Source organism: Osmerus mordax, chromosome 7 (assembly GCF_038355195.1).
Source record: "Osmerus mordax isolate fOsmMor3 chromosome 7, fOsmMor3.pri, whole genome shotgun sequence".
In the NCBI taxonomy this organism is placed as follows: Eukaryota; Metazoa; Chordata; class Actinopteri; order Osmeriformes; family Osmeridae; genus Osmerus; species Osmerus mordax.
In genome coordinates, this window is record NC_090056.1 from 17,174,799 (window position 1) to 17,190,619 (window position 15,821).

General features: G+C 45.0%; 2 protein-coding genes and 1 pseudogene across 3 annotated transcripts; 2 read left to right on the top strand and 1 right to left on the bottom strand.

Moving 5' to 3' along the window:
* Window positions 1–86: 86 nt before the first annotated feature.
* On the bottom strand, window positions 87–4,448 carry LOC136945648 (F-actin-capping protein subunit alpha-1-like). Its single transcript, XM_067239600.1, has 10 exons — window positions 4,398–4,448; window positions 3,409–3,472; window positions 3,191–3,242; window positions 2,962–3,025; window positions 2,585–2,791; window positions 2,404–2,483; window positions 2,222–2,300; window positions 2,019–2,090; window positions 1,725–1,787; window positions 87–1,626 (listed from the first exon to the last, which is right to left on the bottom strand). The coding sequence occupies exons 1-10, from the start codon at window positions 4,434–4,436 to the stop codon at window positions 1,486–1,488; spliced, it is 861 nt and encodes a 286-aa protein (XP_067095701.1). The 5' UTR covers window positions 4,437–4,448; the 3' UTR covers window positions 87–1,485.
* Window positions 4,449–4,630: 182 nt separating this feature from the next.
* LOC136945359 (GTPase IMAP family member 8-like) lies at window positions 4,631–6,870 on the top strand (annotated as a pseudogene).
* A 55-nt stretch (window positions 6,871–6,925) lies between these two features.
* LOC136946193 (acylamino-acid-releasing enzyme-like) lies at window positions 6,926–15,657 on the top strand. Of its 2 annotated transcripts, XM_067240447.1 has the most exons (23): window positions 6,926–6,986; window positions 7,843–7,972; window positions 8,320–8,446; window positions 8,653–8,740; window positions 9,059–9,134; window positions 9,343–9,434; window positions 9,530–9,604; window positions 9,779–9,916; window positions 10,002–10,093; window positions 10,257–10,297; window positions 10,460–10,581; window positions 10,737–10,797; window positions 10,914–11,011; window positions 11,198–11,252; window positions 11,461–11,549; window positions 11,875–12,013; window positions 12,106–12,189; window positions 12,305–12,385; window positions 12,750–12,838; window positions 13,623–13,813; window positions 14,157–14,259; window positions 14,793–14,899; window positions 15,006–15,657. In XM_067240447.1, exons 1-23 carry the CDS (start codon window positions 6,981–6,983, stop codon window positions 15,109–15,111), a joined length of 2,190 nt encoding a protein of 729 aa, XP_067096548.1. In that variant the 5' UTR covers window positions 6,926–6,980; the 3' UTR covers window positions 15,112–15,657. The 2 variants fall into 2 exon arrangements, with proteins under 2 accessions (XP_067096548.1, XP_067096549.1); XM_067240448.1 differs by lacking the exons at window positions 14,793–14,899; window positions 15,006–15,657 and adding an exon at window positions 14,501–14,770 and having other exon boundaries at window positions 14,157–14,306.
* The last annotated feature ends 164 nt before the right edge of the window (window positions 15,658–15,821 follow it).

Consider the following 15,821-nt stretch of genomic DNA (forward strand, 5'->3'; position numbering starts at 1 on the left):
ACGACTGACTGGCAACTAAATGTAACAGCCTGTGCACGAAAAGCCATCAGGAAACAGGCAGAAACAGAGACGGGGACACACAAGCAGGCCGTGATTACAGGTCTATTTATTTGCACAGAATGGGGCAGTTCAGATCCTGAAGCAGAGTGGAGAACAGTGGTGTGAGAGATTTAGAGCATGGAACAGACACATGAGTAACACCTCATCCAGAGTCTGCCTTTCGCTAGTAAGGGTGTGTGTGTGTGTGTTGTACATTAATGTTTTTTTAAACACATGACAAAGCTACTTGGTATTCTTTTGGTGTCAATTTAAACACAAATGAGCATGATAGATAAGTGACATTAAGACTCTATTCAACAGAAACCCATGTATTAAAATATAGATCTGAGCATAATAAGATTGGTGAAACCTTGTGTGTATGGATTCTTTACCATAGGAAAGAGATTTTGGCAAGCAAATCTTAGTTTGACACAAGTCTCCCTTCAACTAAGAGAGACCATTACAACAATGGAGGTGCTGTTGCCAAGGTGATACAACCACGTGGAGAAATTCACACACTCAGAAACGAAAGAGAGAAACGGTTAGGGTAGTTCAGTCGTCGCAGCGTTCACGACACCGAGCACAGAAGACACAAAGAGAAACACAAATAATGTTCCCTTGTCCCTTGAAGCCTCCAGCCTTTTGAAATTTGAAACAAACATCAGTATCCAGCTGGAGGGCTGTAATTACAGTTGAGATGTCGTCATGGTACCAAATGTCAACAACTAGACTTCAAATACAGTCACCTCACTCACACACATCCTCCAAGAGGAATGGCCTTACACAAACACTGAGGCATGGCTACTAAGGAGGACAAGTGTTCAGAGGGGGGACAAAATGGATCTCTGTTTTAGTACAATCTACTCTGTCTAAATCCTATGCGTTGTGCCAGGGTTGTGCCCGGTCAAATCAGACCCTGCTTTCTTTGGGCTTGGTGTGCTTTAATGAATGCAGTTGCCAGCTGCCCAGTTCCACTACATCTAAACATGCCCTCGTGCTACTTCAGTGATTACAGATCTGCACAGGAGTGAATAAGCAAAAGTCACTTTCAGTAAGTTTACAGTCTCCAATCGAATGTCGCCAGACTGGTGTTTACGCGTGTAAACGGGTACGTTTAAAACGGCTTTGAATAGGTATGTGCAGTCCTGACACACAGCCCCTCAGGAATACGCTCACCTCAGCCGCCTTCCTGTAATGCTGACCTCAGCCCCCTTCCTGTAACTTAGAAGTCAGACCCAAAGATCCTTCTCCAAATCACAACCGTGTCCTTCCAAAACAGACAACACGGCCTAGAAGTCTGTGAATCTGAAGCATCTTTTTTTCCTTTTCTTTTTTTTACCCATAATAATATATATTTGCTTTGGTTAGTCCTTGTGTGTGTGTGTGTGTGTGTGTGTGTGTGTGTGTGTGTGTGTGTGTGTGCGATCACTGCACTGTGGCTGACAGCTAAGCGTTCTGCATCTCCTTGCCGATCTTGTAGCTGAGGATCTTGTTCCAGTCGATCTTGGTGCGTGTGACTGGCAGCTGGCGGCGCAGGGCCTTGAAGGTGGTGTCGGACATGGTCTGGTAGTTCTCACTGATGGCTGTCTGGACAGGTGGGGAGAGATGTTAGCAAACATTGCAATAATCAAGACTTAAAGAAAAGAGACATTTAAGAAAAATGTATACATTTGTAAAACACTTACCTGATAATCGTTTTCAGCATTCTCAATGATATCAACAAATTCCTTGGCTGTCTGACTCTCATTCTAAGGTTTAGAAAAAAGTATGTTTTTCAAAAGGTTCTACATCGACTGCCCATAACCAAAACTGGCCTTTTCAATACTGGCACACGCGATGGTTTTTGGTACAGCAGAGACAAACATAGCAGCTTCTCTATCGGTTTGTCATTATCACACTTAAACCATGACATGTAGAGAATGAAGACAATAACAGGCTGAGGGAACTACAGGCAGGTTGTCTGGTTGTCATTCACTCACAGTCACGGTTATTGACTCCTCCACTTCCTTATGGCTGACTAGCTGGACATTCCCATCCTCATAGTAGTGAACCTAGACAGAGAGAGAGAATATTCATCACCTACAGAGTGATCAACAATGTCGGTTACGTTTCTTTTATTACCCATTAAAGTGATTTCTTTGTGTGTATTTTATTGTATCTCCAGAGGGTTAGTCGCACACACCTGGATCTTCAATACCCCCACAACCTGGGCAGTGGACTGACCAATGGTGAACTTCCACTCTGACCTACAGCGTCCGTTCCTGAGACAAGGACATGGAAACGGAGATTATGAATAAAGACAGACGACAGATCAGGCAGGTGATGGATGGTCTTGGTGTTGACTAGTTCTTTGGAATTCTGTACCAGAAGTTTTTGGGTTGAAACTGATGTCCCTCGATGCAGGCGATGATGGTTTGCTGGCCGTCAACTGTTTTCCCATATACCTGCAAGATGTAAAAGAGACTTGTGTTAGGCTCACAACTGCAGACTTCAACACTGAAGTCATTATTGCGTTTATGTGTGTGTATATGTGTGTGCGTGTTACCGTGCAGACTCCGCTGGGGTAGTGCTCCTTCACGTAGGAACTCAGGGCAGCGTCGCAGGCATCTCTCCACGGGCGCAGGGCGCTCTCTCCCTCACAGGGCTGCTGGTCGCTCGCCTCCTTCCTCAGGTGGTCGAAGCAGAAGGACAAGCGGTTCCGGGGGTCCAGGAAACGGCCCTGCCCCAGGTCGCCGTGCTCCGTGATCAGGACCTGGACAGAGGAGGCATGGACGGCTTTCTACTGTGAGATCACGGGATGACAGGATTACTGTCCGGCGAGACAAACGCTTCAACTAAATCCTCATGGTTGAAGGACAATGACATCAAATGACAACATACTGCATTATTGAGAAGTGAGCCTTAATTGAACAACCCTCTCACCTGTTCATCTTGGCCATCTAGTTTGGCAGGAGTGAACTGGTCCATATTGTACTGGGCGAAAGAGCTGAAAATACGTAGAAATCATCATTATGGTGTGGGCCGATCAGAAATCTAAAGCCAGGATATGTCGTGAATTAGCAATAAAAGCTAAACAAGTACTAGTTAATGACCAATAAAGCTTTATACCCCCCCCCTCCCTGGAAGCCCCCAGTAACCCAGAGTTACTCACTGGGCAGCTCCCTCCCTGAGCAGCTTGTCATTGTTGAGGAGATGTCGCACATCTGTAATACGACGAACACGAGCAAAACACATGGAACATTGATTCAACTAGAACAAACTCTTACTGGACACACTGTAGATTTACACGCGAATACAAATAGAATTACGTATGTCTTCTAATTTCAACCTGGTGATTGGAGTGATATTTTTTTCCTTGTGATTTCTTACCGTTGAAGACTTCGTTGAACTCTCCTGGAGGGGCATGGGTCACAAAGTTAGCCGCGATGCGCACCTGCAGGGACAAGTTGGTTACTTCATGGGCCAACCACACATTTAATTTGCCCGTTTTATCTATTTACATTTTATCAAGCAAGAGGACACAGGAGAGGAAAGAAACCAGATACTACAGCTCTAATGACCTTGGGTTGGTCAACCATGAAAAATGCATATATAACCGTTAGTTTTTTTTCCTTCAATTTTTCAGGATGTTACAGTATCAATAAGTATCTAATAATTAAAGTAATTTCTAAATGTTGCTATACCTACTGATCACAGAACTAGCCCCTTGGAGTGAGCGTTCACTGCTCGTGACTTTAACTCATTACAGAAGAGCTGAATTAGACTTGGCACCACTGTCTACAGTAGTGTGTGTGACACCGAGAAGGGGGGAGACTAGGACATACATGCAAACGTCAGGACACATGAAGCTAGCTAACAGGAGCTTTGAGCGGCAACTCAATCCGTTTGACCCAGAAAATCTGATGTTGCATAGCCTGCAGGCAGTGCAGAAAACATCATACATTCCAACAAGCAAACTGGTTAGCCTACTTCCTGGATTGGTCACTATCTTGCTAGGTAGCACTACGAATTAAAGCAAGTCATGTCCATGATCGAGACGACAGTTGTGGCCGATTTAGTTTGTTAATAATCTAAAATGATGTAGTTAACTTGCCATTTTGTTTCACTGTAAACAAAACATGACCAAATACACGCTAGCCAGCAGTCGACTAGCTAAGGCTAGTAAATAATTCAGGCAGAAGTTAGCTTGGTAAACTAGCAAATCTAGCTAATCCAAGTTTTTCCTCTCGGGTTCCGCCCGTAAGAGTGCAGTTCAATACATTTATGAATTTCTTATTCGTTGTTATGACATTACAAATGGAGAATATCTCAAAAGAGATGCAATGCATGCATTTCAGTTAATAATAAGGTTTGACTACCTTCTCTTCATCTGACAGCGGTTCTTCAAAATCCGCCATCTTGGCTCTTTGTGACCCCACCTTCTCCACACAGCTGACTGACAGACGGGTCCGCTACAAAAAATCACCTCATGTCATTATTATGAATGTTTAAATACCAAACCACTTACATTTTCCCTTTCTAGAACCTTACATTTTCTTCAGTTTCAGTAAAAAAAAAAAGCTTTTATAAGAACCTCGTGTCAATCTTTAATATGTCGAAATATATGTGAAGGGAGGACATTAGGCTACCAATAAATTCTTACTCGAGCTCATCATTTTAAGTTAATTTTTTCTGAGGATTGATTATTTGGTGGTTTCAATCTAATGTGGTTGAGTGTACTTGAACCTGGAATAAACACATCCCTTTTCCTGACAGGTGAATCATATCATCAGTCCAATCTTAGGATTGTGATGTTGGGTTGAGAGGGTGCTGGAAATAGCACAACAGGAAGAACAATTCTGGAGAACAATGTCTTTGAAGTTGGTGGTAGAAGAACTGTGTTCTGTAAGACAAGCCATGGTGTCATAGGAGGTCGCTATCTCACAGTGGTCGACTCACCAGGGTGGTTCTATAACAAGAGCCTTAGGAACACTTCTGAGATGGATAAACTGGAAATACAGTGCAGCATGACTCTATGTCCTCCTGGACCCCATGCTGTCCTACTAGTGGTTCCTCTACATACAGCATTCACTAGCGCCAACAAAGAAGCAGTGAAGGAACACGACACTGTTCACAGAAAATGTGTGGAGTTATACTATCGTGTTGTTCACACATGGAGACTGGCTGGGGGATATAAATGTTGAGAGCCACATAGAATGTGAAGGTGATCACCTCCAGTGGGTCCTTGAGCAGTGTGGGAACAGGTATCATGTCTTCAACAACAAGAACATGAGTGATTTAACTCAGGTTACAGACCTGCTGGAGAAGATAGAGGAGATGGTGGCTGGGAACCTAGGTCACCATTATGTGCCTGACAGAAATGGTTCAAAGTCCTTGGAGAAGAAAAGTCGAGAGGTGAAGAGAAAAGCACAGATGGCCATGCTGAAGACACAGAGACAAAACATGACACTAAGGGCTCTTTTTGAAGGTGAGGACGACTTTCACATGCATTTTATGTTGGTAACTCATGAAGATTAAAACAAAAGTTGAATAATATGGAGATAAACATCTCTTTGAGATCACTAAGGACACTGTTCTGTTACGATTCTGTCTAACAGGGGAAAACATTCAGCAGGCAGAGTTGAGGGTGATGATGCTGGGGAAAAGCCAGACTGGGAAAAGTATGGTACTATGATACTGTGTCACAATGTGTTTGACACAATGGTACTTAGGGTGAGTATCCAAACCACTAAGATGGAAAAATTGCATGCCGTTTCACACTCAAAGAAAGAGATAAACAAACAAAACAATGTTCCCATAGACATACATCCATTGCTGTGATTGTGAAGACAGAAACAAGTTTTGCGGTGTACTGAGAGAAAAACAATTACAGTACAACAATGTTTGTGAGGCTATTTTTCTTGTTGATTGCTGAACAAGGATCTGTCTTTTCTCTCAAAGGAATGTAATACTCCATGCAGAACAGCACAGTGCATAAGAAGAGAGAGGCATCTTGCAGGGAGGAATCTGGCAGTGGTTGACTCCCCAGGTTGGGACACAAGCCAGTCCAGCGACCTTCTGAATGGTTTAAGTCTCTGTTCAACAGGACCACATGCTTTTCTCCTGGTTGTTCCAATCACAGACAATTTCTCAAAGACAGACAGGAGCCACGTAGAGGCAAACATGAAGGCCCTTGGTGAGAAGGTGTGGAAGCATACCTTAGTCCTGTTCACTTGGGGACATTGGCTGGGGGGCAGAGCCATTGAGGAGTACATCGAGTCTGAAGGAGAAGACCTCAAGTGACAGGTGGAGAAATGTGGGCACAGGTATCATGTTCTGGACTGCTCAGACTATAACTTCTCTGAGGTGACAGAGCTGATGAAGAAGATTGAGCAGATGACCAGGAGAAACAGAGGGCAATTTCTTTTTGGGGAGACAAAAAATACATCCAAGAGAAACTCAAGTTTTGAGTTTGCTCTTTTTTTTTTTTCATTTAGCAGACGCTCTTATCCAGAGCGACTTACAGTAAGTACAGGGACATTCCCCCCGAGGCAAGTAGTGTGAAGTGCCTTGCCCAAGGACACAACGTCATCAGCCTGGCACGGAATCGAACCTTCTGATTACTAGCCCGATTCCCTAACCGCTCAGCCACCTGACTCCTGGTGTACTTCTGGTACACCCTGACAATGTCGATGTTTTGTACTCTTTATTCTGTTCCATAAAACATTTCTAAAAAAAAAAAAGAAAAAAAGAGAAGCTGCTGTCGAATCGCTCTCGCGGTACTTTGATGGCATTTGACGTGTTTTTGGCGCCGTCTCATGCTCCTCGTCTCAAATCAGACAAATATTCTAATCGGTATGCACTTCTTCAAGTCAGCCGCCTGTCGGCGCTGCCGGCGCTGCATGAAGACGAACACACCTAGAGTTATAAGGAAGTTGATGAGGTAAATTGTCAACACAACAATGGAGGTATGTGTATGGGAACATGTCACATTAACTAGCATATATCTATCAGTTTGTTATATGAAGTTAGTTTTAGATTGTAGCTGATATGCTACGAAGAGTAGCAGTATACGGTATTCTGCTTACTTTCTAGAGCTACGTTAGCTTGTTACTACTGGCTAACTAGCAGGATATTTTGAAATGCTAAGTAGGCTACTAATATAGCTTTTTCGCTAAACAGTTCAGTGGTGACACAGTGGTCTGGGAACTTCCTAGTCAGCCTTGAGAGGCACACCTGTTGAAATTAGTTAGGCAACCGTGCTAGCTAGCTGCCAAGCTACTGTAGCTATGTTATTTTAGGAAGCCTAGAATGACTGGTCGGGCTTGCTGTTTACAGTAGCTAACTTACACTAACTATTGAGCTAGACTAAATAGCTCGTTAGTGCCGTGCTATGTACTAGCTAGAAACCTATTTAGCTAGGCTAACTTTGTCACATTTTGTTGCTAGCTAGACGTTACTCATTATATCACGGCAGCTAGCAACTTTGTTTCTACTAACGCTACATACAACTAACCAATGTTTGCATGGCTGCACTAACGTTTGCGAGTTACCACATTATCATCAACTACCTAGTTAGCTGTCTATGTTGCTTCCTGGTTATAGTATCTCTACAGTATCTAGAAAGTATGATACTACTGCTCGACTAGACATCGGATGTTTCCTTGAAACCTTTTCGCAAGCATAGCTTACCTAGCCTAGAATAACTAGCTAGCTTCTTAACGTAAACGTAGGGATATGTACAGATCAGTAACATTTCGTGTTGTAAGGCGGTGCACATCCTTGGTCCGTTGTGTCAGTGCTTCTGTTGTATGTTATGGAAAGGTAATGACCAATCCGGAGGACATCTCTAAACTCTACAGAGAGTTGAGTCTCTTCCCCTCTCTGTCCCGAGCTGACGTAGGGCCCGTCATCACCTCCCAATACGGAGGAAAATACAGCAACATCTACACAGGTTTGTGCTTTGGCGTCCGTCTGTGGTTTTGCATGTTGGTATTAGTGACTGTGTTTGTGTGTCTGACATTTTCCCAATTCATATTGTGTATGTTGCCCAAAATTAAAGACGAGGGTAGAAAAGACTTCATTTTTTTTGTCTCAGTATACCTGTTAGTAGTATCAGGGAAAGTTTATGTATTTCGAATACATTTGGTGAACCATAGGAAATAGATTATATAATTTCCTATTGGGCTGTATACTACTGTATTGGGGATGATGTGACAGCACACACACTACGAGGCCTTGCTCACTTGCTCTTGTTTTTAGGATACATCATCAATGTTTTGATTCCATGTCTTCCCCCAGAATGGAGTCAACGTGACCTTGAGAGGAATGAGAATGTCAAATTCTGCCGTCAGTACATTGTGTTTCATGATGATAAGTCAGTGGTGTACTCCGGCCCCTCAGGAAACTGCACGGAGACCAAGGGAGAGTATGTGGACGTTTTGTCAGTTATTTCACCAAATGTCTTGACGTCACATGTCTCTGGCTGTAGCCTAGAAACTGATTTTTGGAGTTTTAGATAGTTATGTGAAACAGACATGACTAGCTTATTGCACTGTAAGTTATGTGTTGAGAAGTAATTGTTTTTATTTAGATTGTGCGTGTATTAAGGTTTGTTTGCTCCCTCTCTACCAGGCTGTTGAGTCAAGACTCTCCTTCTGGTGAGATGAAAGCTGTGGTTCGAGAATGCTCGGTCAAAGGAGAGGACAAACAGTTTTTGGAGGTGAGGATGACATGGTAGCCATATTTGTGACATTGAGTTGCTCTTTTCTTATTTACATTAAACAAAACAAAAAGAGGCGTTGATCTTTCACTGTGGAAATAGTTTTTTAGCATCACAGGATCAACTCTGTTGTCAGTAATATTCTGCACTGTGCTCTTCTGCCTTGTGTCTTTGTATGATTTAACTGGGAACTGTTCTGGGTGCTGTTCTTCTGCCTTGTGTCTTTGTATGATTTAACTGGGAACTGTTCTGGGTGCTGTCCTCCGCCCCCCCCCCCCCCCCCCCCCCCCCCCGCCCCCCCTCCCGTGGACCCTTCAGGTCTGGAGCAAGAACATCAAGGTGAAGAGCATCAACCTGACCGCCCTGAAGAAGCACGGGAAGGTCTATGAGGATGGTGAGGCCTGTTCTGGAACGTTATCTAAATCCTCCCTCATTCTTACCTTCCAAACAGATCACTCATCACACTGACCATAAACCTCTGTCATCAGAGCGCAGGCTGATGACTTCTGTAATACTGGATGTCGTTTTAACTCTTAAATAATAGCAAGGGTTATCTTAGACAGTTGGAGTTGTTTTTTTTACCTTGGTTTGTTGTGTTTCAGATCAGTTTGGCTGTCTGGTGTGGTCGCACTCCGAAACCCACCTGCTGTATGTGGCTGAAAGAAAGAGACCCAAGGCCGAGTCCTTCTTCCAGGTCAGGAAATGTAGAAAGTCAAAAAGGCTAACAGGTCAAACACGAGTTACCAACTGGTCAAACCCTGGGCTCACTGTGTCTTTGTGGGTGTACAGACAGAGTCTCCAGAGTCCAGTTCACTTGGGGATGAGGAAGACGCTATGAAAATGGAAAAGAAGGAAGTCACTAAGGTAAACAGGAAATTAAAGCAAAAAATTGGTTTGCATATAAACATTGGTTTGCATATACATATTGAACACATACAGTACGAGTTTCAGCCTCAAGGCCACATCTTGTGATGGTGTTATATCAGAGTGTTTAACCAGATTTGTTTCTCTACTTGTGTATGTGACTCATTCCGGCAGGGGGAGCAGTTTGCTTTCTATGAGGACTGGGGGGAGACCCTGGTCAGTAAGAGTGCTCCTGTGCTGTGTGTGTTGGACATCGAGGGCAATAATGTCTCTGTGCTGGAGGGACTTCCTGAAGACATCTCTCCTGGACAGGTGTGTGTCTGTGTTGCCTTTTCACTCAATGACTACATTTAGATGGCTGGACACTAATTGCGGCATTGCTGTCCCTACCCTGCAGGCCTTCTGGGCCCCAGGGGACACAGGTGTGGTGTTCGTGGGCTGGTGGCACGAGCCTTTCAGACTTGGACTCAAGTTCTGCCCCAACAGGAGGTAAGCACTTTCTATTGCTTGTTAAAAACCCCGGGGCGGGAGATGTTGAGTGACAGCTCCCCTGGCCTGTTGGAGTACCTCTGCAAAATGTTGCAATGCGAATGTTAACATTGGTTTGATTATAAATTATTTTCATGCTCTCTACACATGCATCACTTTGAAGGTCTTCCCTATTCTACGTGGATCTGACCGGGGGGAAATGTGGTAAGGGGTATTATGTTATACTTAAGTATAATACTAATATTATACCTTCCCTGTCTGGTTTCAATAATCCATTAGACATGTGTGTGTCTCACAAGTTCACCACGTCCTCTAGGTATTTGCGTTGATTTACCTGTGTGTGTGTGTGTGGATTGTGCCCCTCAGAGCAGCTGTCGTCAGGCTCCAGTGCAGTGTGCTCCCCCAGACTGAGCCCAGACCAGTGCAGGATCGTCTACCTGGAGTGTGCTGTCTATGGCCCCCACCAGCCCTGCAGCAAGCTGTGTGTGGTGAGACGGCTCTTTCACCCTTCTCTCAACTGCGCCTGAGGTTATCAGTTCATCGGTGTCATGTCTGAGCTTACCAGGAACCAGACCAAAAGTGTTTTAGTGTTCTCTACTTGAGACCGAGGCCCTGGATTGACTGTGCTTTCCTGTGCTTGTAGTATGACTGGTACACCAAAAAGACCTCGGTGGTGGTGGATATAGTCAAGCGACCAAGAGAGGGTAAGGAACTGTGTGTGTGTGTGTGTGTGTGTGTGTCAGCATTTCTGAACAAGTAAGTGTGAACCGATAAGTGTGTGTATGTACTCTGACGTCTGTGTGTGTGTGGGCGGGTGTAGATGGCTTCGCCGGTATCTACAGCTCCAAGCTATCCCCCTTGTGCTGGTCAGCTGACAGCCAGCGCGTCCTCCTCTCCTGCCCCCAGCGCAGCCGCAAGGTACGCACTGTCACCACGGAAACAGCCCGTCACCATGGAGACCCACCAGAACTTTGGAGCCCGTAGCTCCTTTTTGTATTGCAGAGAACTGATATTGGAACGAAGTGTCTTGTGACATGAATATATTTGGTTGGATGGGTTTCGCACTGTAGCAATCTGTGGTTGGTAATGTGTCATCACTTCCAGGAGCTGCTGTCAGTGGACACGACCACAGGGGCCATCACCTCGCTGACATCATCGAGTGAGTGGGTTGCACATCATTTGCATGGAGTTCATCAGTGTGTTTACCTCAACCTGCCCTTGTCCTCCAAGTAGTTTCTGGTCTTGAATGTCTTAATGCTGATATTCTACATGTGCTTTTGCTTCTCCTCCTACATAGACAGACTGTACTCTGCTGGTTTGGTGTGCCAGCTCATTTATTCTTGTGTGTGTGTGTTCCCTGTATGTAGAGTCGGACATCGGTAGCTGGTCGCTGTTGACCATTGAGAGGAACCTGATGGTGGTCAGCTGCTCTGCCCCCAACTGCCCCCCCAACCTGGTAGGCCTCATGTTCACCTGGTAGGCCTCATGTTCACCTGGTAGGCCTCATGTTCACCTGGTAGGCCTCATGTTCACCTGGTAAGCCTCATGTTCACCTGGTAAGCCTCATGTTCACCTGGTAAGCCTCATGTTCACCTGGTAAGCCTCATGTTCACCTTCTCAGCAGAGGGAAGGGTGGTTGAACAATACGACTTACACTCTACTTGACTTATGAACGTTCAAATGTGAAGTAGACAGCATGTGTTGGTTACAAAAGCTTTGTTCCACAGTTTTCTTTTGAATTGAGCCCATATTGAGGCTTTGATATGGTCTCCTGTGTTTAGAGAGTGGGTTTCCTGCCCCCGTCTGGTTCCAGGGAGGAAGTGACATGGGTTACTCTCGAAGAGGCTCAGACACAGCCTGACATCGATTGGCAGATCCTGAACTTCACCCCGCCCTCAGACCAAGATAACAGCCAATATCGTGAGAGCACCCTACCACTTTTGTTTTGGGTTCAGTGTCTTCATGGGTTGAAAACAGATGGACACTAACATGATCTGTCCTGTCGTCTGCAGCTGGTCTGGACTTTGACGCTCTGCTGCTGAAACCAAGAGACATGAAAGAGGGTCTGAAGCTACCTCTCATCGTCACACCTCATGGTGGGTCTGTGTGTGTGTGTGTGTGTGTCTGTCTGTGTGTGTGTGTGTGTGTGTGTCTGTCTGTGTGTGTGTGTGTGTGTGCATGCTGGGTATTTATCATCTTTCTCTCTCACAGGGGGTCCTCACTCAGTGTTTGTGGCAGAGTGGCTCCTCTCCTGCTCTGCTCTGTGTAGGATGGGCTTCGCCGTGTTGCTAGGTGAGTGGAGATCCTCCATCACATCCCTTCATACTGGAAGAACTCTTGTTTGACCTGGGTGTGGAACCCAGGCACCAACAACATAAGCCAAAGACTAGACAAGTCTTTGTTTAAGTGGATGAGTAGGTCTCTCTTTCTCTCTCTCTCTCTCCCTTGTTCACAGAGGGGATGTCACTCAGAGGAGATAAGCTTGTTAGGGGGTCAATTCAGGACAGCGGCAGTGTGTTAGCATGTGCCTGTTGGCATGTGCGTCTTTCTGTTGACGCGCTTTGAATGACCACCACTAGACATCCTTACAGTAGGCAGTTCTAACAGAGCTTCACCCGTGTTGACACGTGGCATGCTGGACCTGGTGTTGTTTCAGTGAACTACCGGGGCTCCATAGGCTTCGGCCAGGACAGCGTCCTCAGCCTGCCCGGCCTCGTCGGCTCTCAGGACGTCAAGGACGTCCAGGTGAGGAAATGGGGGGGGGGTGTTCCTCTTACAAATCTTCCAAATCTTGTTGTTTGACTGTTTTTTTCAACTCTTATCATGTGCTCTCTTCTCAGTTTTCGATTCAGAATAGTTCCAGAATAGAGGAAATGGGAAGGGTAAAAAAGAGGAAGACATCTGTGAATTTACTGTAACCTGTCACCATTTGGTTAAGAACAGTGGGCCTCATTGTCGAACGCAGTTAAGAAGAATTTAAGAAGGAATTTCTTCTGAATTGGATTTAGGAAAACATTTGGCATTCATGAAAGTTTTATCATCTGGGATTTGTTTTGGACTTCAGAAGACTTTCCGAACTCGAAATAGCAGTCGTAAATCGTTGTCTCAAATGCTTAAAAAACCACAAGGGGAATCGCATTTAAGAAATCTCTCCGTGTTAGAAGTGTTAATGAATTTGTGAGAAATCGTTGGTCATTGCGTTCACATCAACGCTACAGACATCCGAATTAAAATAATTATAATAATTTACCTTACCTTAGTGTGCACACTGTTAGATCCAGTGGAGAACAATCCCACTGCTCATCTTACTGGTATGATGTTGTATGTGACAAATAAAACCTTTAAATTGCACTTGGACTTGAGCATCATATAAATTCAACCAGGCCATCCAATTATCACTGATTACTCGACCTATTTAAAGGGACGAGTGTGCACCCTAGGCATACAATATGGCACAATCCCCCCCTCCATTTTCTCAATCACGAGCTCTAATTTAGTCTCACTGTTCTATCTTTTCTTTTGACACTAGTTTGCTGTTGAGAGCGTATTAGAGGACGCTGCATTTGACAAGCAGAAGGTGGCGGTTTCAGGGGGCTCCCACGGCGGTTTCCTGGCATGTCATCTGATTGGCCAGTACCCAGAGTTCTACAAGGCTTGCGTTGCTCGCAACCCGGTCATCAACTTGGCCTCCATGCTTGGCAGTACTGACATCCCAGACTGGTACACAGTTTTATTGGTATTCTTTGTATGGGTCACTCGTCCATTCTACATGTTTAATTTTGTAGGTTAAAGGTCGTCAACGACCGTCATTTATAGGTCAAATCTTTTTTCCAAAATGAGCATCCCTAGTACCGACCTCGTGACATTTTAGGGGGGATTTGGGGGCTGCTTACAGAGGTGATGTCTCTTGCTTCTCTGGAGTATTTAGTTGTACACACACAGGCTGGCAGCATCAGTGTTGTGATACATTCAGATTCTAACCCCTGCTTCCTGTAGAAGTGGCTATTTTAGTTTTTGGTTCTGTTTCTTGTGACAATGTGTGCCTCTGTATTTGTGTGAGCAGGTGCATGGTGGAGGCTGGTTATGACTACAGTCCAAACTGCCTGCCAGATCCTGCTGTCTGGAAACAGATGCTTGACAAGTCCCCTATAAAATATGTCCCTCAGGTAAGCTGGCATGGGAAAACCACACACCACATGGCTATATATAGGGAGTCAGGTGGCTGAGCGGTTAGGGAAGCGGGCTAGTAATCAGAAGGTTGCCAGTTCGATTCCCGGCCGTGCCAAATGACCTTGTGTCCTTGGGCAAGGCACTTCACCCTACTTGCCTCGGGAGAATGTCCCTGTACTTACTGTAAGTCACTCTGGATAAGAGCGTCTGCTAAATGACTAAATGTATATAATGAAGCTTTGTTTTATTGTGTCCTGCCCTGAGTGTCCCACTGCGTGTGCGCTTGAATGTGTTCGTATTGTAACTGCGTGTAGGGAGTCAGATGGCTGAGCGGTTATGGAGTCGGGCTATTAATCAGAAGGTTGTTGGTTCGATTCCCGGCCGTGTCAAATGACATTGTGTCCTTGGGCAAGGCACATATCCCTACTTGCCTCGGGGGGGAATGTCCCTGTACTTACTGTAAGTCGCTCTGGATAAGAGCGTCTGCTAAATGACTAAATGTAATGTGTTTGTGCCTTCTGGGGCCCAGGTGAAGACTCCTGTGCTATTGACCCTTGGAGAGGAGGACAAACGTGTGCCAAGCAAGCAGGGCATTGAGTACTACCGAGCCCTAAAGGCCCTGCAGGCCCCTGTGCGGTGAGTGGGGGGCCCTCTGCTGTCAAGCACACCAAGTAGTTGTGGTGAAACACTAGCTCACATCAGACCCTCGGGACTCACTTCTAAGTGAATGGCTGTCTTTCAGGTTGCTATGGTACCCAGGGAACAACCACTCTCTCTCCAAGGTGGACGCCGAGTCGGACGGTTTCATGAACATCGCCCTGTGGATGACACAGCACCTGGGTGTGTGACGCGGTGGATGACACAGCACCTGGGTGGGAGGTGACGTGGCGATGCTAAAGCGGCTTGCGTGTGAACGCAACGCTTGCTGGTGTGAGCGCTATGAGCAAGCGCACCTGCCTCAAACTATTAGAGGCCAAAAGGAGCACTGACTTTGGGGGAACTGAACCTAAAGGCAATGCCTTTATCTGCACTAACTTTCCAGGGGCTTGCCCATTTCATCTATTTGTTTCGTTGTCATTTGGATTGAATCACAATTCAATTAGAGAATGTAGTAATATTCTTTTAATTTTGTCAAAACCAAAGCAGTCAAACATATTTTGGTGAGGTTTGTAGTTTCCTTAAAATTATTATTTCTTGCAAGGGCTTCTGTAGGGGTACCACCATTCAAAATGAAAGATGTTATCTCTTTCAAAATAGCCTTAAAGTCTGATCTATACATGATGTGAATGTGGGGACATACACTATTGAAGATATATTGTATTAATGAAGATGTACTGTGTTGGGTAAGGAAATTAAAACCATCATTCATATTTAAATAAAAAGGTTAACCATAATTTTGTATCTTTGTTATTGTACTCTCCTATTGAACATTTTCTTTCTTAGTTCCTATTTTCAGCCTGTCATCTGAAGGAGGACAAACTTTTCTGACTGACAGGGTTTATGCCTCTGTCATTTCTCAATGATGTGAATTTAATGTATGAAGTTAGGAGCAAATATC